This window comes from Erinaceus europaeus, chromosome 23, assembly GCF_950295315.1.
Source record: "Erinaceus europaeus chromosome 23, mEriEur2.1, whole genome shotgun sequence".
NCBI classification, from domain to species: Eukaryota; Metazoa; Chordata; class Mammalia; order Eulipotyphla; family Erinaceidae; genus Erinaceus; species Erinaceus europaeus.
This window is the reverse complement of record NC_080184.1, coordinates 10852522-10872670: the sequence shown is the minus strand read 5'-3', so window position 1 is coordinate 10872670 and position 20149 is coordinate 10852522. Positions and strand designations below refer to the sequence as shown.

Below are 20149 nucleotides of genomic sequence, written 5' to 3'. Positions count from 1 at the left end.
ACCTTTCAACAAAGTGTTGGAAAGATATTTTAGTATGACTTTAAGTTTATTTTTTCTAAGAGAAGAGAGAGGTGGGGGGTGATTGGTGGCACACATGGTCAATCACAAATAATACAAAGCATAAGGACCAACATAAGGCTTGGGATTTAAGCCTCCAGTTCTCCACCTGCTGGGCGGGGGGATGCTTCATAAGTGGTGAAGCAGGTCTGCAAGTGTCTATCTTTCTTTCTCCCTCTCCATCTCCCCTCTTCAATTTCTCTCTGTTTCTGTCTAATAAAATGGGGAATAATAGCCGCCAGGAGCAGTGGATTCGTAGTGTCAGCACTGAGCCCCAGAGATAATCTGGGGGGGGGGTGAGAGATAACTACTCATTTTTGTTTTATGGTGTTGTTGAGAGTCTAACAGCTACAATAATGAATACCTGTGTACTTGTACTCAATCTGATTGTTTTTTTCTAATTTCTGAAAGGTACAACTGCAGTGAAAAAGCACATAATCTAACAGGCATCTTTGAATTTTACCTTCTGGGACTCTCAGACTCTCCCGAAATCCAGCCGCTGTTATTCTGTCTGTTTCTGACCATGTACCTGATCAGTGTAATGGGGAATCTTCTCATCATCCTGGCTGTCAGCTCTGACCCTCACCTCCACACGCCTATGTACCTCTTCCTCTCCATCCTGTCTGCAGCTGACGTCGGTTTTATCTCCACAACCATCCCCAGGATGATCTGGGACATTCAGACTCAGAGAAGGGTCATCTCTTACACAGGCTGCTTGGTTCAGTTGTCTTTTTTTAACTATTTTGGGTGTTTAGACAGTGCGCTCCTAGCTGTGATGGCATATGATCGTTTGGTAGCCATCTGTGACCCCCTGCACTATACAGTCACCATGAACCCTTGTCTTTGCAGCCTACTGGTTTTCCTGTCTTTGTTCTTCAGCTTGTTGGATTCCCAGGCACATTTTTTCATGACAGCCCACCTTACCTTTGACACAAAGGTGGAAATCCCTCATTTCTTCTGTGACCCTCCTCAACTCATCAGACTTGCGTGTGAGGATGTCTCCACCCAGATGATATCAATGTATTTTACTAGCGCCATTTTTGCTGGACTTCCGGTTTCAGGAATTCTTTACTCTTACAGGAAAATCATTTCCTCTATTTTGAAAGTCTCTTCAAAAGAGGGCAAGTACAAGGCTTTCTCGACCTGTGGTTCTCACCTGTCTGTGGTTGGTCTATTTTATGGAATAGGTCTTGGTGTGTACCTGGGTTCTGTAGTCTCACATTCTCCCAGGAGAGATGCTATTCTTTCAGTGTTGTACACAGCGCTTGTCCCCATGTTGAACCCTTTCATCTACAGTCTGAGGAACAGGGACCTCAAGAGGGCTTTGAAGAAGCTCATCAACCAGACAGACACCTATTTATATTTGAAAAGAGTATGGTCGGGAGTTGGGCTGTAGCACAGCGGGTTCAGCACACGTGGTCGAAAGTACAAGGACCAGCATAAGGATCCCGGTTTGAGCCCCAGCTCCCCACCTGCAGGGGAGTCACTTCACAAGTGGTGAAGCAGGTCTGCAGATGTCTATCTTTCTCTCCCCCTCTCTGTCTTCCCCTCCTCTCTCCATTTCTTTCTGTCCTATCCAACAACGATGATGTCAACAACACCAAAAAAACAAGAGCAACAAAAGGGAAAATAAATAAATAAAATGGAAAGTGTATGGTCAGTGATTCATACACATATTTTGAAGGAAATGTGCAAATATATCCATGTGCCAACAAAGTCCTATAAAACAGAACCCCTTCAAAAAAATGCTTGTGCTTGAATTATACATTTTATTAGTGAATTAATAGTGACTAATAAGATTGTTAAGATAACCGGGGTATAATTCCACACAGTTCCCACCACCAGAGTTCCCTTTTCCATCCCGTTCATTTGGAAGTTTCCCTATTCTTTATCCCTCTGGGAAAATGGACCAAAGGTCTTTATGAGGTGCAGATGGTGGGTTAGGTCTGGCTTCTGTAATTGCTTCTCCAATGAACATGGGCTTTGACAGGTGGATCCATACTCCCAGCCTGTTTCTGTCTTCCCCCAGTGGAATATTTCTCTGGAGAGGCAGTGTTCCAGGACACATTGGTGAGGTTGACTGCCACAGGATGGCATCGTGGTAGCATCTCCAACTTAGTGGCAGGGTAATGAAGCCGGAGAGTTGACGTGTCAGGCCTGACATATCTGGACACAGTCCCAAGTGAAATGTGGCATGGTGGCATTGGAATTACACATTTTTTAATGGAGGGATTAATGGCTTATAGCACGTAAAGTTTTTGTATACACATGTATAAAATTTCTCATTTTTCTGCAAAACACTCTCAGTTTTAGTTTAGGTCTACTTTCATCATCATGTAACTAGGACCTGAAAGCACCTGCCTCTACCCTCAGAATCCTTTACTTTGGTGAAAAAACACAGTCCAAGGTCTACTTTTTTTTTTTAATTGGGGGGAATTAATGGTTTAAAGTCAACAGTAAAATACAATAGTTAGTAAATGTGTAACATTTTTCAGTTTTCTGCATAACAATATAACCTCCCATCTAGGTCCTTCTCCACCAGCAGGTTCAAGGACCTGAACCCCTAGACCCCCAACCCCACCCCAGATTCTTTTTTTTTTAATTTTTTTTATTTAAGAAAGGATTAATTAACAAAACCATAGCCCACCCCAGATTCTTTTATTTTGGTGCAATATACCAACCAAAGTAAAATCCCTGTGGTGAGGGGGAGGGTGGACATTTGGCTTCCCGGGGCGGCAGGGGGCGGGGGAAGGGGGTAGGTGGGTGGGATGGGACACAGTCTTTTGGTGGTGGGAATGGTGTTTATGTATACTCCTATTAAATTGTAGTCATAGAAACCACTATTTAATTAATATGAGAGGGGGAAAAATTGATCATATGTCTCAAACTTTTTAAAACACAGAGTCTTTTTAATACATAGGCTGAGTCTTTGATATGCTGAGTCTCTCAAAAGCCTAGACCAGGGAGAACGGAAGCAACTGGTGGCACAGCTATATACAAGATGCTGGGTATTATACAGCAAACCCTAACAAAGGGACTTTCCAAAGTTAACCCTATAACCAAATAATGTGATGATAACAATAACTATTCATTGTCTTCTTAAACCCTAAGAAAGCAGGAACCTCATATTTCTACTATAGAGCCTATATTTCCCCCAGTCCTGGAACCTTAGGATGAGGCCCACTTTCCTGCATGCTTCTCTCAGTCCATATCAAAAAATATTGCATCTGCCAATCGCAACCTAATCAACACAACCAGTGCCACCCCAGCATGCTTCACTTCAGACTGTGTCCAGAGACTTCAGGTGTGGAATGACAACCCTTCAGCTTCATCACTCGGGTGAGACCTTTCCTTTCATAGTATTCTCTAATTCCATTCCAGGTGGTCCACTCCCCAATAAAGTCCCCAAACCTAGATATAGGCCAGGTTCCCTGAGATAGAGCATAGGTTAACAAGTGCCCATAAACTAGGGGAAAAATATATACCTGAAAGCAGAAGTACAAAAGAGTCTGCAGTGAGTACCTCTCCAACACTTCATCTGCACTATTCCAGTCTTTAGGTCCATGATTGTTCAACAATTTGTTTGGCTTTGTATGTTAACTCTCTTTTCATCCACCAGGTTCTGGATGCCAGCATGATGCCGACCAGACTTCCCTGGACTGACGACCCCACCATTGTGTCCTGGGGCTCAGCTTCCCCAGAGACCTACCCTACTAGGGAAAGAGAGAGGCAGACTGGGAGTATGGGTCGACCTGTCAATGCCCATGTTCAGCAGGGAAGCAGTTACAGAAGCCAGACCATCCACCTTCTGCAACCCACACGACCCTGGGTCTATACTCCCAGAGGGATAGAGAATGGGAAAGTCATCAGGGGAGGTGATGGGATATGGAGATCAGGTGGTTGGAACTGTGTGGAGTTGTACCCCTCCTACCCTATGGTTTTGTTAATGTCTCCTTTTCTAAATTAAAAAAAAAAAAAGCACATGGCACAAAGAGCAAGGATGGTGTAAGGATTCCGGTTCACGTCCCCAGCCCCTCACCTGCAGGAGAGTCACTTCACAGTGAAGCAGATCTGCAGGTGTCTGTCTTTCTCTCCCCCTCTCTGCCTCCCCTCCTCTCTCAGTTTCTCTCTGTCCTATCCAACAACAACATCAATGGCAACAATAACAATAATGACAACAATAAGGGCAATAAAATGGGAGAAAGGGGAATAGCCTCCAGAAACAGTGTATTTGTAGTGCAGGCACTGAGCCCCAGAGATAGCCCTGGAAGCAAAGGAAAAAAAAGAAAAAAGAAAAAGACAAAGACAGAAGCATAAGAATTTTCATAGAAGAGTTAAAAAAAGAAATACACAAATATCTTCACAGATAGCTCATCCTGTTAGAGTATCCCTTTAGATACCTGGAGACCCAGGGGCTGCAGGTTCAACCCCTGCATCATCTTATGTCAGAGATGGGCAATGTTTTAACTATCTTTGATAGGCAGTGGCACACCTGTTAGAGCACACACACATTACTGTGCAGAAAGACCCAGACTGAAGCCCATAATTCCCACCTGCAGGAGGAAGATTCACCAACCTGGTGTCTCAATAAAAAAAAAATATATTGACATTTTTACTGTTGCTCAGTAATTTCAAAATCCAGAAAGTTGGAATTTGGAAGCTAATTGTACCGTTAGATTTCTCCAGGGAAGACAAAAGTTCTATATTCTACGTCTTTTTTTTTTTTTCTTTTTCTCCTTTCGATGTCTGTTAATATAAGGCTGCCCTATGGGACTGAGACACCATTGGCCAATTTTACTAATTATGAATTCTGTGCATTGAGTCCTCAAGGTCATATAGGAGTAAAGAATTATCCAAAGCCTGTAATATTTAAGGGTATCAGACCCTGCGTCGTCTCTCTGCAGAGTATTTATGTGCATGAGAGGATTCATACCTCCGTCTAACTTCCCATCAAAAAGAGTAGTCAGCATCATTCAGTGAAGAAGAGAGAGGGGCATAGATCCAGATTCAAGTCATGAAAAATCAAGGGTACATAAGAGACCAGTGAGCGATCAGGGAATTGATGAGACAGAGATGCGGGGAGAGAAAGAGGACTGGGTCTAGGTGGTGGGGCACCAGGTTGAGCACACGTTACAGTGTGCAAGGACCCAGGTTCAGGGCCCTGGTCTCCATCTGCAGGGGGAAAGCTTCACAAGTTGTGAAGCAGGGCTGAGGGTGTCTCTGTGTCACTCTTCTTTTTTTTTTATTATTTATTTATTTTCCCTTTTTTGTCCTTGTGGTCATAGTTATTATTGTTGTTATTGATGTCGTCGTTGTTAGACAAGACAGAGAGAAATGGAGAGAGGAGGGGAAGATAGAGAGTGGGAGAGAAAGATAGACACCTGAAGACCTGCTTCACCAGAAGCGACTCCCCTGTAGGTGGGAAGCCGGGGGCTGGAACCCGGATCCTTCTGCCGGTTCTTGAGCCTTGCGCCACCTGCACTTAACCCACTGGGCTACCTACGCCTGACACTCTGTGTCTCTTTTCTATCTTCCCTTCCCCTCTTGATTTCTTTCTGTCTCTACCTATTAATGACTAAATACTTTCTTAAATATTTATTTGTTCCTATTTTGTTGCCCTTGTTTTGATTGTTGTAGTTATTATTGTTGTTATTAATGTCGTCGTTGTTGAATAGGACAGAGAGAAATGGAGAGAGGAGAGGAAGACAGAGAGGGGGAGAGAAAAAGAGACACGTGCTTCACCACTTGTGAAGCGATGCCCCTGCAGGTGGGGAGCCGGGGCCTCCAACCAGGATCCTTACACCTTTCCTTGCGTTTTGTGCCACTGTGCACTTAACCCGCTGCGCTACCGCCTGACTCCCCAAAATAATTTAAAATTAAAATAAGGAGACAGAGAAAAAGGGATATTGAGAATTCCTTTTCTCATCGGTAAGATGAAGATAATGGCTGGATCAAAAGATTGGAAAATGCAAATTTCCATCTGGAATCCTCTCAAATTTACATTCTCTTTGATGTTGGGGTTGGAGAACTCTTCTGATTATGGAGGTAATGATGCTCATTGTGGGGGTAACAGAGAAAGAAGCTATCATATCACATAAATGTACTGCTAGATTCTTTCTGGTAACTTTCTGGTCTGCGTGATGTCCCTTAGACATTTTAATCTGTTTTTCTTTTTTTTTTTTAATTTTTATTTGTAAAAAGGAAACACCAACAAAAATCACAGAATAAGAGGGTACAGCTCCACACAGTTCCCACCACCAGAACTCCGTATCCCATCCCCTCCCCTGATAGCTTTCCTATTCTTTAACCCTCTGGGAGAATGGGCCTGGTCATTGTGAGGTGCAGAAGGTGGAGAGTCTGGCTTCTGTAATTGCTTCCCCGCTGAACATGGGCGTTGACAGGTCGATCCATACTCCCAGCCTGCCTCTCTCTTTAACCTAGTGGGGTGGGGTTCTGGGGAAGCGGAGCTCCAGGAAGCATTGGTGGGGCCATCTGCCCTGCTTCCCAAGTAAGTTATCTTGTATCACTTCGAATCCTTCTCAACCAAGCCCATCATTAGAGTCTATTGTCTAAAATATATGGTGTTAATCGGACATATGTAAACAGGATATGTATGGGCAGAAGCTACATAGCATAGTAGTTATGCAAATGACTTTCATGGCTGAGGCTTAGAGCTCCCAGGTCCAATCCCTAGTACAACCATCAGCCAGAACTTAACAGTATTCTGGTTAAAGAAGAAAAATAAAGAAATAAACAGGACATGTCAAATATACATATACCACTGGTTCAGAATCTTGGCTTCATACAAGAAGCAACCTACCTAGCTTTCAAAAGTCGACTTTTAAATATAAATATTTGGATAGAGACAGAGAGATTGAGGGAGAAGAGTAGATAAAAGAGTCAGAGAGACACCTTCAGCCCTGCTTCACCACTTGTGAAGCTTTCTCCCTGCATGTGGGGACCAGGGGCTTGAACCTGGGTCCTTGTGCACTGTGATGTGAGTGCTTAACCAGGTCACCACCTTCTGGCCCCCAGTATATATATTTTGATAGAGGTTTTGTTACACAGACACGAGTTGTTGCTTGGATCTTCCAGACTTCTTCCAGACTTCTTTTCCAGACTTCTTCTTCTGAAACCACTTGGGCCCAAATTTACACCGTTGAATCACCCAGCTGCTTATTGGGGGGGGCGGTGATAGGGGGTTGTCCACTTCCCATCCTGAGTCAGTTCTTTAACAAAAGCCATCAGGTATAGCACCAAAGATTCTTCATGAACATGGAAACAACTGGGAAATTTCAAGTGATTAAACATGACCTTCACCGGAGGAGACAGCATAATGGTTCTGCTGACGCTGTTGACTGGCTACGGAAGAAGGGCAAACGCTAGAAGAAGAAGAAATGGTTCTGCAAATGACTTTCATGCCAGAGGCTCAGAGGTCCCAAGCTCAATCCCCAGCACCACCATTAGCCAGAGCTGAACAGGGCTCTGTTATTTCTCTCTCTGCCTTATCTCTCCTCTCTCCCTCATTAAAATAATTAGGTGCTGATAGCACAATGGCATTAGGCTCTGAGGTCCCAGGTTTGATCCCCCGCACCACCAAGAGGCAGAGCTAAGTCTCTTCCTCTTCTTATCATCTATTTATCTATCATCTGTCTATATAGCTATAGAAAGAACAGTAACAACAACGATAAATAACTAGGCCAACAGAAGGGGAAAATAGCCTCAAGGAGCAGTGAATTTTTAGTGCAGGCACCAAGTCCCAGCAATAACCCTGGAGGAAAAAAAATCCGAGCCTGGGTAGTGGTGCAGCTGGTTGAAGACACATGCTATAATGTGCAAGGACCTGGGTTCGAGTCTCCAGTCCCCACCTGCAGGGGGAAAGCTTTGTGAGTGGTGAAGCAGTGTTTCAGGTGTGTCTCTCTCTCTCTTTCTCTCTAGTCTCCCTTTCCTCTTGATTTATGGCTCCCTCTATCCAAGAAATAAATATAATACAACAAAAGAGTCAAAAAATTAAAGTCCCCGAATCAATGTTCCCATCACTGAGGTGAGCATTTCCTCTTGAGAAGTTTTTGCAGCGCCCTCTTGAGGTCTCTGTTCCTCAGGCTGTAGATGAAAGGGTTCAGCATGGGGGTGACCACGGTGTACATAACTGAGGCCACCATATTTCTCCTGGAAGACACGGAGTTGGAACTGAGGTAGACACCAAGGCCCGTCCCATAGAATAAAAAAACCACAGAGAGGTGAGAGGTACACGTCGAAAAGGCTTTGTATTTTCCATCCACCGATGGGATTCTCAGGATGGAGGACAGAATTTGAGCATAGGAGAAGAGGATCCCAGACATAGGCACAAATCCAAGAAGAACTGTCACCACATACAGCAAGATTTGATTGAGGAGAGTATCTGAGCAGGCCAGAGTGAGAGCCTGGGCCAGTTCACAGTAAAAGTGTGGAATCTCCCAGTTGCTACAGAAAGACAGACGTAACATCAAAAGGCTCTGGATCAAGGAATATGACAAGCTGATGATCCAGGACCCCAGGACCAGCTGACCACAGAGGAAAGAGTTCATGGTTGCTGTGTAGTGCAGAGGGTGACAGATGGCCACAGAGCGGTCATAGGCCATCACCATCAGGAGAAACGTGTCCATGCCTCCAAAAACCATGAAAAAATACATCTGGGTGATGCAGCCTGCGTAGGAGATGGATTTCCTCTGGGTCTGAAGGTTCACTAGCATCTTGGGAACGGTGGTGGAGGTGAAACAGATGTCAACAAAGGACAGGTTGGAGAGGAAGAAGTACATGGGGGTGTGGAGACAGGAGTCCAAGATGGTAGCCAGGATGATGAGTAGATTCCCCAGCACAGTGACCAAAAACATGGACAGGAACACTCCAAAAAGGGTAGTCTGATGTGCCAAGTCTTGGGAAAATCCCAGCAACCAAAATTCGGAGACACTTGACCGATTTTCTGGTTCCATGATGTTGATACACAAACTAGGTGAAGCAGGTGAAGAAAATGAAAGATAGGGGCCAGGCAGTGGTGCACCTGTTTAAGCACACACACTACAGTGCTCAAGGACCCGGGTTCAAGCCCCTGGTCCCTACCTGCAAGGGGAAATCTTCACAAGTGGTGAAGCAGGGCTGCAGGTGTCTCTCTGTCTCTCTCCATCTCTATCTTCCCTTCCCCTCAATTTCTCTCTGTCTCTATCCAATAATAAATAAATAAAGTTAAAAAAAAGAAAAAAGAAAATGAAAGGTAAGTTCAATTGATGAGGAGCCCTCCTCCCTCCAATTTAATTAATTAATTAATTATATTTCCAGGAATAAATTTTGGTTATCAAGGCTTAACAGGTTACCGAGCGCAAGGACCCAGGTTCAAGCCCCTGCTCCCTATCTGTAAGGGGGAAGTTTTACAAGTGGTGAAGAGGGTCTTCAGGTGTCTGTCTTTCTCTCTTTCTGTCTATATCCTGATTCTCTCTCAATTACTCTCTATCTGATGTAGAAAAAAATATATATATATATGTAAAAGAAAACTGGCCACTGGGCAATTACAAAGAAGACTAAGGCAAGTATAAACCTCTGGGACTACATCAAATTAAAAAGCTTCTTCACAGCAAAAGAAACCACTACTCAAACCAAGAGACCCCACACAGAACAGGAGAAGATCTTTACATGCCATACATAAGACAAGAGGCTAATAACTAAAATATATAAAGATCTTACCAAACTCAACAACAAGAAAACAAATAACCCCATCCAAAATGTAGAGAGGACATGGACAGAGTATTCACCACAGAAGAGATCCAAAAGGCCGAGAAACACATGAAAAAGTGCTCCAAGTCTCTGATTGTCAGAGAAATGCAAATCAAGACAACAATAAGATATCACTTCACTCCTGTGAGAATGTCATACATCAGAAAAGATAACAGCAGCAAATGCTGGAGAGGGTGTGGGGTCAAAGGAACCCTCCTGCACTGCTGGTGGGAATGTCAATTAGTCCAACCTCTGTGGAGAACAGTCTGGAGAACTCTCAGAAGGCTAGAAATGGACCTACCCTATGACCTGCAATTCTTCTCCTGGGAATATATCCTAAGGAACCCAAGACATCCATCCAAAAAGATCTGTGTACACATATGTTCTTGGCAGCACAATTTGTAATAGCCAAAACCTGGAAGCAACCCAGGTGTCCAACAACAGATGAGTGGCTGAGCAAGTTGTGGTCTGTATACACAATGGAATACTACTCAGCTGTAAAAAATGTTGACTTCACTGTTTTCAGCCGATCTTAGATGGACCTTGAAAAATTCATGTTAAGTGAAATAAGTCAGAAACAGAAGGATGAGTATGGGATGATCTCACTCAGGCAGAAGTTGAAAAACAAGATGAGAAGAGAAAACACAAGTAGAACCTGGCTCCCAAGATCCCTGCCCCAGGAGAGACAGGCTGGGAGTATGGATCAACCTGCCAATGCCCATGTTCAGAGGAGAAGCAATTATAGAAGGCAGACCTTCCACCTTTTGCAACCCATAATGATCCTGGGTCTATACTCCCAGAGGAATAAAGAATAGGAAAGTTATCAGGGAAACATATGGGATATGGAGTTCCGGGGTTGGGCATTGTGTGGAAATGTACTCCTCTTATGCTGTAGTCTTGTCAGCATTTCTATTTTATAAATTTTAAAAAAAAGTTAAAAAAACAGAGAAAGTATAGGTTCTTTTTAGAGAAAAAAATGTAGATAATTCTAAGCAGATAACTGTGGACTAAAAATATAGAAAATATGTTTAGTTTAAGTAATAATGGAGACTCTGGAATTCTTTTATGTTAGTTATCTTATTAACATCTTTCTTTATTGGATACTGTCAGGAATCGAGAGGGAAGGGGATGATAGAGAAGGGAGAGAGACAGAGAGAGACCTACAGTCCTGCTTCACCCCTCAAATTTTCCCCCCTACAGGTGAGGACAGGATGCTCAAATAGGGTCCTTGTGCACTGTAACATGTGTGCTCAACCAGGTACGCCACTACCTGTCCCCAAGATTCTAAAATTCAGGTAATTAGATAATAATAATAGACATACATAAGGAGGCAATAAAAAATTCACTGTAACAAATATAAACTTTGGACTAGAAGAATTCTCAGTGAATAGAAATCAGGACTTAGCAGATATGAAGTCCCAAGTTCAATCCCTCTTGCTGTGTGGAAAATCAATACATTTTAAGAATGCAATGTCCTGGTGTTTCTCCCTTTCTCTTTTTCACTATCTTTTCTTCTCACAGTTCTCTTATTCTCCCTTTCTCTTTTTCTCTCTCTCTTTGAATTTTTTAATAATTATCTTTATTTACCTGATAGAGACAGCCAGAAATCAAGAGGGAAGGGAGAGATAGAGAGGAAGAGAGACAGAGAGACACCTGCTGCCCTGTTTCACCACTTGTGAAGCTTTCCTCCTACAGATTGGGATTGGGAGCTCAAACCCCGCTGCTTACGTATTGTAATGTGTGAGCTCAACCAGGCGTGTTACCACCTGGCCCCTCTCTTTCTCTGTCTTACTCTTAGTACATAGAATAAGAAAGTGATACTCGGGTGAGACCTTTCCTTTAATAGTACACTCTAATTTCATCTCAGGTAGTTCACTTTCCAACAAAGTCCCATAACATAGATATACACCAGTTTCTGTGAGAGAGAGCTTATGTGCACACGTATCCATAAACTACTGCAAAATATATACCTGAAAGCAGGACTACACTAGAGTTTGCAGTGAGTACCTCCCTAACACTTCCTCTCCACTATTCCAAGCTTGGGATCCATGATTGCTCAACAAATTGTTTGGCTTCATATGTTAACTCTCTTTTCAATCACCAGGTTCCAGATGCCACCAGGATGCTGGCTAGGCTTCCCTGGATTGAAGACCCCACCAATGTGTCCTGGAGCTCAGCTTCCCCAGAGTCACACCCTACTAGGGAAAGAGAGAGGCAGACTGGGGGTATGGACCGACCAGTCAACGCCCATGTTCAGCGGGGAAGCAATTACAGAAGCCAGACCTTCTACCTTCTGCAACCCTCAACAACCCTGGGTCCATGCTCCCAGAGGGATAGAGAATGGGAAAGCTACCGTGGGAGGGTGTGGGTTATGGGGATTGGGTGTTGGGAATTGTGTGGAGTTGTACCCCTCCTACCTTATGCTTTTGTTCACTAATCCTTTCTTAAATAAAAAATAAAAAAAAAGAATAAGAAAGTGAACATAGAGATTTCTGAATAGTATTTTTTTCTTAATGTGGAATGATCTCAGTTCATGCCTACTAGCTACCTACAAAACAGAGACCCCCTCCCACCAACTCTTTATCTACACTATTCCACTATTCATGATTAGTCAACAATTTGTTTGACTTTATATGTTAACTCTCTTTTCAGCCACCAGGTTCCAGATGCTACCATGATGCCAACTAGACTTCCCCGGACAGACAACCCCACCAATATGTCCTGGAGCCCCGTTTCCCCAAGCCCTGCCCCACTAGGGAAAGAGAGTGGCAGGCTGGGAGTATGGATCGACTTGTCAACGCCCATGTTCAGCAAGGAAGCAATTACAGAAGCCAGACCCTTCACCTTCTGTACCCCACAATGACTCCCAGAGGGATAAAGAATAGGAAATCTATCAGGGGAGGGGATGGGATACAGAGATCTGGTGGTGGGAATTGTGTGTAGTTGTACCCTTCTTATCCTATGGTTTTGTCAGTGTTTCCTTTTTATAAATAAAATTTTTAAAAAATTAAAATAAAGTAAGTCCCATTCGTGTTGGGAGCATCTATTATTACACCTCAGACTGGTAACTACTAATTACACAATGTGATCCTGAAAATTCTAGGGTGTCCAGGAGTAGACTAGATGTTCTCTTTTTCTTTTTTAATATTTATTTATTCATTATTCCCTTTTGTTGCCCTTGTTGTTTTTTTATTGTTGTAGTTATTAGAGTTGATGTTGTTGATGTCATTATTGTTGGATAGGACAGAGAGAAATGGAGAGAGGAGGGGAAGACAAAGAGGGGGAGACAAAGATAGACACCTGCAGACCCGCTTCACCATCTGCGAAGCGACTCCCCTGCAGGTGGCGTGCCAGGGGCTTAAACCACATCTTTAGCTGGTCCTTGTGCTTTGCTGCCACCTGCACTTAACCAGCTGTACTACTGCCTGACTCCCAATGTTCTCTTTTTCTATCAAAAATGTACCTAGTAACATAAAGGGGAAACCCAAAGCAGAACTTGGACTAGGTTCGGTGTATTGCACTAAAGTAAAAGACTCTGGGGTATGGAGTTGGGATAGATAGCACAATGGTTCTGCAAAGAAACTCTCGTGCCTGAGGTTCCAGAGTTGCAGGTTCAATCCCCGCACCACCAGAAACCAGAGCTGAAAAAGATTGGGGTGAGAATGAGGGTGGTTCACATCCTAGAACATGATGGCAGAGGAAGACCTAGGTGGTAGGAAGGGAGGTGAAGGTGTTATGAGGAAAATTGAGAAATGTTACACATATACCAATAACTGTGTTTTACTCTCAAGCGTAAATCATTAATCCTCCTAATAAAAGTTTAAAAAATACCCAGTGAGATAGCATAATGGTTATGCCAAAAACACACTCATGTCTGAGGCTCCAAAGTCCCAGGTTTAATACCCCTACACCACCATAAACCAGAGATGATCAGGGCTCTGGTAAACAAAACAAAAAACAGACAGACAAAAACTACCCAAATAACACTATAGAAATATGATTTCCAAATAAAGACAACAATGAGATATCACTTCACTCCTGTGAGAATGTTATACATCAGAAAAGGTAACAGCAGCAAATGCTGGAGAGGGTGTGGGGACAAAGGAACCCTCCTGCACTGCTGGTGGGAATGTCAATTGGTCCAACCTCTGTGGAGAACAGTCTGGAGAACTCTCAGAAGGCTAGAAATGGACCTACCCTATGACCCTGCAATTCCTCTCCTGGGGATATATCCTAAGGAACCCAACACATCCATCCAAAAACATCTGTGTACACATATGTTCTTGGCAACACAATTTGTAATAGCCAAAACCTGGAAGCAACCCAGGTGTCCAACAACAGATGAGTGGCTGGTGGTATAACTACACAATGGAATACTACTCAGCTATAAAAAATGGTGACTTCACCGTTTTCAGTCGATCTTGGATGGACCTTGAAAAATTCATGTTAAGTGAAATAAGTCAGAAACAGAAGGATGAATATGGGATGATCTCACTCTCAGGCAGAAGTTGAAAAACAAGATCAGAAACAAAAACACAAGTAGAACCTGAAATGGAATTGGCATATCACACCAAAGTAAAAGACTCTGGGGTGGGTGGGTGGGGAGAATACAGGTCCAAGAAGGATTCAGAGGACCTAGTGGGGGTTGTATTGTTATATGGGAAACTGGGGAATGTTATGCATGTACAAACTATTGTATTTACTGTTGAATGTAAAACATTAATTCCCCAATAAAGAAATAAATTTTTTAAAAAGGAAAGGAAAAAAAAGAAGTATGATTTCATTGCATTCACTTCACTTCTGAAGGAATTACCTCTTGCCTTTTTCCTAAAATGCCATAAAAATTGACTTATGCTTTATTTATTTATTTTTGGATAGAGACAGTGAGAAGTTGAGAAGGGAAGGAGAGATAGAAAGGGAAAGTGGACAGTGGGTGGTGCTAAGTACAAATAGTAGGAAGCTCTCTCTCCCTGTCTCTATCTTCCCCTCTCCTCTTAATGTCTCTGTGTCCTATCCAACACAAATTAAAAATGGCCACCAGAAGCAATGGATCCATAGTGCCAGCACTGAGTCCCAGTAATAACTGGAGGCAAAGATGATAGGTAGATAGATAGATGATAGATAGATAGATAGATAGATGATAGCTGGATGATAGATAGATAGATAGATAGATAGATAGATAGATAGATAGATAGATAGATAGATAGATGAGAGAGAGAGAAGGAGATACCTGCAGCCCTGCTTTACCACTTGTGAAGCTTTCCCCTTGCAGGTGGGGATCAGGGGCTTGAACCTGGGTTCTTATGCACTGTTAAGTGTGAGCTTAACCAAATGCCCTACCACCTGGTCTCTAAGATTCCCTTATGCTACCACGAACAGTAATCATTTTCCTATTCACTCTACCCCTCCAATCATGCTTTTCCACACTTACCAAGGCATACAGACTCAGCCCAGTGAGTCTACCAATCCTGTCATGCCATGGTCAGTAGATGAGGAAGCACAATTGTCTGTGATCCTAAAGAGTAGGGGTACAGACCCAAACGGATTGTAGATGGCCTGGTTGTTTTCTTCTGGTGAGAGTGTGAACATCTTGGATGTGATGCTTTGGAAACCTCGGTGACTATAAACTGATGTCTTATGGGTTTGGGTTTGGAGACCCTAGGGACTTAGTCTTTGAAACTTGTTAGATAAATTAATCAGTGGATCTTCCTTTTCCTCATCATTTTTTTTTAATTTCTCAAGAGAAAGCATCAGTGAGGCATCCCTGACCCCATTAATGCCTTCTCTCTGAGAAAAGAACTGTGTGTGTGTGTGTGTGTGTGTGTGTGTGTGTGTGTGATAGAGAGCAAGAGAGAGAAAAGAGAACTGTGATTTACACTAAAAATTCTTAGTGTGCCTCATTACAGAAGTAACCTTATTATCATTCTTTTTTCTTCCTTACTTTCTTCTTTTCTTTCTCTCTTTCCCCAACACTGTTCAATTCTAGTTTATTATTATTATTTTTGCCTCCAGGGTTATCACTAGGCTCAGTGCCTACACTACCAATTCACTGCTCTTGGCAACCGTTTTTTGTTTGTTTGTTTGTTTGTTTGGGATAGGACAGAGATAAGTTGAGAGACACCTGCAGACCTGCTTCACTACTTGTGAAGTGAAGCCCCTGCAGGTGGGGAGCCCAGGCTCCAAAAGGGATTATTACACCAATCCCTGAGTTTCATATCATGTGTGCTTAAAACATTTTTACTTACTAATGATGCTGGAGATTGACCCTAAAAAGTAACCTTTTTGATCACCAGGGAAAATGAGTTTGTTGGGGGCCTGGGTGGTGGTGCAGCAGGTTAAGCGCACATGGCCTGATGCACAAGCACCAGTGTAAGGATCCCGGTTCGAGCTCCCAGCTCCTCACCTGCAGCTGAAGCAGGTCTGCAGGTGTCTGTCTTTCTCTCCTCCTCTCTGTCTTCCGCTTTTCTCTCCATTTCTTTCTTTTTTTAATTTCTTTATTGGGGGATTACTATTTTATAGTTGACAGTCAATACAATAGTTTGTTCATGCATAACATTTCCCAGTTTTCCACATAACCATACAACCCCCACTGGGTCTTCCGCCATCAGGACCTGAACCCCCACCCCCTCAGAGTCTTTTTGTTTTTAATTTATTTCTTTATTGGGGAATTAATGTTTTACATCCAACAGTAACCTCTCTCCATTTCTTTCTGTCCTATCCAACAATAATGATAAATAAACAACAAGGGCAACAAGGAGAAAAAATTGCCTCCAAGAGCACTGGTTTCACAGTGCAGGTACTAAGTCGCAGCAATTACCTTGGAGGCAAGAAAAAGAAAATGTAAAAGAATGAAAAAAAAAGGAGTTGGGGGAGTTAAACACATGTGGCTCAAAGCACAAGGACCGGCATAAGGATCTGGGTTCAAGCCCCCAGCTCCCCACCTACAGGGTAGTCGCTTCACAGGTGGTGAAGCAGATCTGCAGGTGTCTGTCTTTCTCTCCCCCTGTCTGTCTTCTCCTCCTCTCTCCATTTCTCTCTGTCCTATCCAATAATTACGACACCAACAACAGTAGCTACAACAACAATAAAAACAAGGGCAACAAAAAAGAAAGAAAGAAAGAAAGAAATAAAACGAATGAAAAAAATGACTTTGCTGCAAATTTACATGGGGGATGCTACTTTTTCAGGTTATTTTTAGTGAAGTGGCTGAAGTTTTACTTCTACTCTTTTTTACTTCTACTCTTTTTATTTTTTAAAAGATTTTATTTATTTTACAATTTTTGAGAGAGATGCAGAGAGAGAAGGAGAGAGAGAACATTATTCAGCTCTGGGTTATGGCGGTGCAGGAGATTGAACCTGGGACTTTGGACCCTCGGGAATGAGAGTCTGTCTTCAAAACCCATTATGCTATCTACCCTGCACTCTGCTCTTTTTCTATCCAAGAGAGTTTAACTGGTTTTTGTTTTTGTTGTTGTTGTTTGTTTGTTTTGTTTTTGCCTCCATTACCACTTCTCCATGAGGCCATTCTTCCCATTTTGTTGCCCTTGTTGTGGTTGTTATTGTTATTGTTGTTATAGCTATTGTTGCTGTTGGATGGGATCAGAGAGATATCAAGAGAGGAAGGGAGGCGGAGAGGGGGAGAAAAAGATAGACACCTGCAGACCTGCTTCTCTGTCTGTGAAGCGATTGGAACCAGGATCTTTAAGCCAGTTCTTGAGTTTTGTGACAAGTGTGCTTAACCTGTTGGTTTGTTACCATCCAGGCCCCAGGGAGTTTAAATGTTTTAAGGTATAGAGTACTGGGGACTCTGCATATTAATTATGCAAATTACTTTCATACCCAAGGCTTTGAGCTCCCAGGTTCAATCCTCACCTGGGAGCCTCAGGCAGGAGAGCTTGTTTGCATAACCACTATGCAATCTACCCCCACGCAATAATTTTTTTCTTTCAAAGAACATTTTCTAATCAAATCACTCTTTAAAGAAATCTTCCAAAGGAAAAAAAAAAATCTGCCAGAGTCCCTTCAACTAACACCTTGATTCTTGTTTCACCAATCCACAGAGTTGAATTTGAAATTTAGTTTTTTGGTTTTTTTTTTTTTTCCTGAGGGCTGTTTTAATGTTACAAATAGTCCAGTAGCTTGGACTACTCAAATTTGCATTGTGACAAAGGGGAAATGTCTGAGAGGGATTCCAATTTCAGGACAAAGTCTGAAAAACAAAGAATGAGAAGAAAGAGAAGGATGGAAAAGGGAGGAGGAATAAAGAGATGGAGGAGGGAAGAGGCAGAAGGAAAGAAGAAGGATGCAAGAAGATGGGGAGGAGCAAGGTGGAGAAGGGAAGAGAGGTATGAGGGAGGAGAGAAGGGAATGAGGACATTGCGGACTTCACCATTGAATAACCAGGTATTTTGAATATGGAATGGAGGCAACAAATACCCCAGGTTCAACCCACCACCACCACCACCAGAAGCCAGAGCTGAGCAGTGCTCTGATAAAAAAAAAAAAAAAAAAAAAGATAGAATATATAAAGACTAATACGTAAGTGAATAAACGTGGTGTGTGTCATTGATTTACTTATCACACCTGATAATTCATAGTGGAGAAACATCATTATTCTCAGCTGACATTTTCATTGACATACGGAAAGAATGAGAGAGACACAGACATACCACAGGACTGGAGCATCTCTGAATGCCATGGTACCCCTGTAGGGTACTGGTGCTCAGTCCTGGGCCTCACACACAAGCATGACAGACACTCTATCTAGTGAGCTATTTCTCTGGCCCCATACATTTTTGTTTGTTTCCTTTAAAAGGTCTGAGTATCCTATACACCCTCCTCATCTACTTCCTATTACGCTTTCCTCACTTACTCCAAAGCTAACCTTATCAAAGTAAGGAAAGCAAAAGCTGAATAAGGGCAAGAGACCTGCACACTTTAATGATGACTCTTTAGTCACCAGCTGAGGCCCTAGTTGGGGAATTCTGGGATTCCCACACAGACATCATGGGCCTAAACTTCGAATAGATCCCACTCTCCATTACCACTGGTCATCTCCATCAGGAACAACATAATAGACCCCCTTTATGGGACCCCATAGGACCTTGCCCTCAATGTGGATCAACAATGGTAGGGGGATGTTCCATTCTCCGAAGGGAGGCTGGCCAACATAGTCTATCTTCCAACTGAGGAAGATGAGTCCTGAAATTGATGAAACTTGGAATGTTCCTACTTCTTCTTCTTCTAGCGTTTGCCCTTCTTCCGTAGCCAGTCAACAGCGTCAGGTTGAAAGCTGTCAGGAGCTGCTTGTTGCTGGCTTTGAAAGTGACTGGGATCCATGTGGATTCAGTTGGCTAGGAAGGATCGTCAGTTTCCCCAATGAATGGGTACTCACGGGATGCACCACGAGAAGGTCGATCCAATGCATCCCAATGTTCCTACTGATGACCACAGAATGCAAGTTCTGACCTCCAGGGATGCAGAGGTCACACAGGCTCCTATGCTGAATATGGGCCCCAGATCAAATCGAAAGGGTTTACAGTCAACAATATCTATATACTTTTCCCATATTTGAGAGCTATTCTCTTCCCTGATCCAGGTTTCTAGTCCTTTTTCCCAACTCTGACACTATTTCCCCAGGAAACAGTGTGGCTAGGAAAGGTGGAAGAGGGGCTTGGGTGTTAAAAGCTAGACCAGTGGGCGTGGCTAGTTCTCTCTCTGCCCAGGTCACCATGTGAGTCTGAGCTTGCTCTTCTCTCTTTCTCCTTCCTCCCCCTAGGTGAGCATCCCATCAACATGTGAGTAAGAGACCTCTCTCTGTCTCTCTCCTCTCTCTCTTGGTCTAACATGTGAATGCTCTCAGTTTTCCTGAATAAAGTTTAAAATTCCTAAAAATGATGCTCTCTCTTCAATTCTCTTGTTGAGATAATGCACGATTAGGATGGAATTTTTAATGCTGGGGAAACAAGCAACAGTCCCACCACCTCCTTCACCCAGTATTCTAGGGAGAAGGAGAGCTCGTGGAGGCAGGAACAGAAAATTCCACCAGACACACATTTAAATAGCTTCCTATATACCCACAACCCCTTGAGTTTACATAAATTCTTTGTAGACATCATCTGTATGCTAATTACATTCATGTCCCCACAAGCACCTCTCTGGACACATGCAATACTGGGATTCACATTGTGAGTCCCTGGCATGCAAGTTTATGCTCTGGCAGGGAAGAGAGCCACCTCCAACTCAGCTCCATGCTCATGAATTCCTTCTTAAACAACCCAGCACAAGGGGACCCGGATTAGCACATGAGTCCTGGTAACATATTCCTTCCAGCAGGGGGTGCCAC

General features: G+C 43.1%; 2 protein-coding genes across 2 annotated transcripts; one reads left to right on the top strand and one right to left on the bottom strand.

Moving 5' to 3' along the window:
* The first annotated feature begins 490 nt into the window (after nucleotides 1-490).
* Nucleotides 491-1453, top strand: LOC103116124 (olfactory receptor 7E178-like). Its single transcript, XM_016189516.2, has one exon. It carries the CDS (start codon nucleotides 581-583, stop codon nucleotides 1451-1453), a length of 873 nt encoding a protein of 290 aa, XP_016045002.1. The 5' UTR covers nucleotides 491-580.
* A 6640-nt stretch (nucleotides 1454-8093) lies between these two features.
* On the bottom strand, nucleotides 8094-9032 carry LOC103116122 (olfactory receptor 7D4-like). Its single transcript, XM_007525988.1, has one exon. It carries the CDS (start codon nucleotides 9027-9029, stop codon nucleotides 8094-8096), a length of 936 nt encoding a protein of 311 aa, XP_007526050.1. The 5' UTR covers nucleotides 9030-9032.
* Between the last annotated feature and the right edge of the window lie 11117 nt (nucleotides 9033-20149).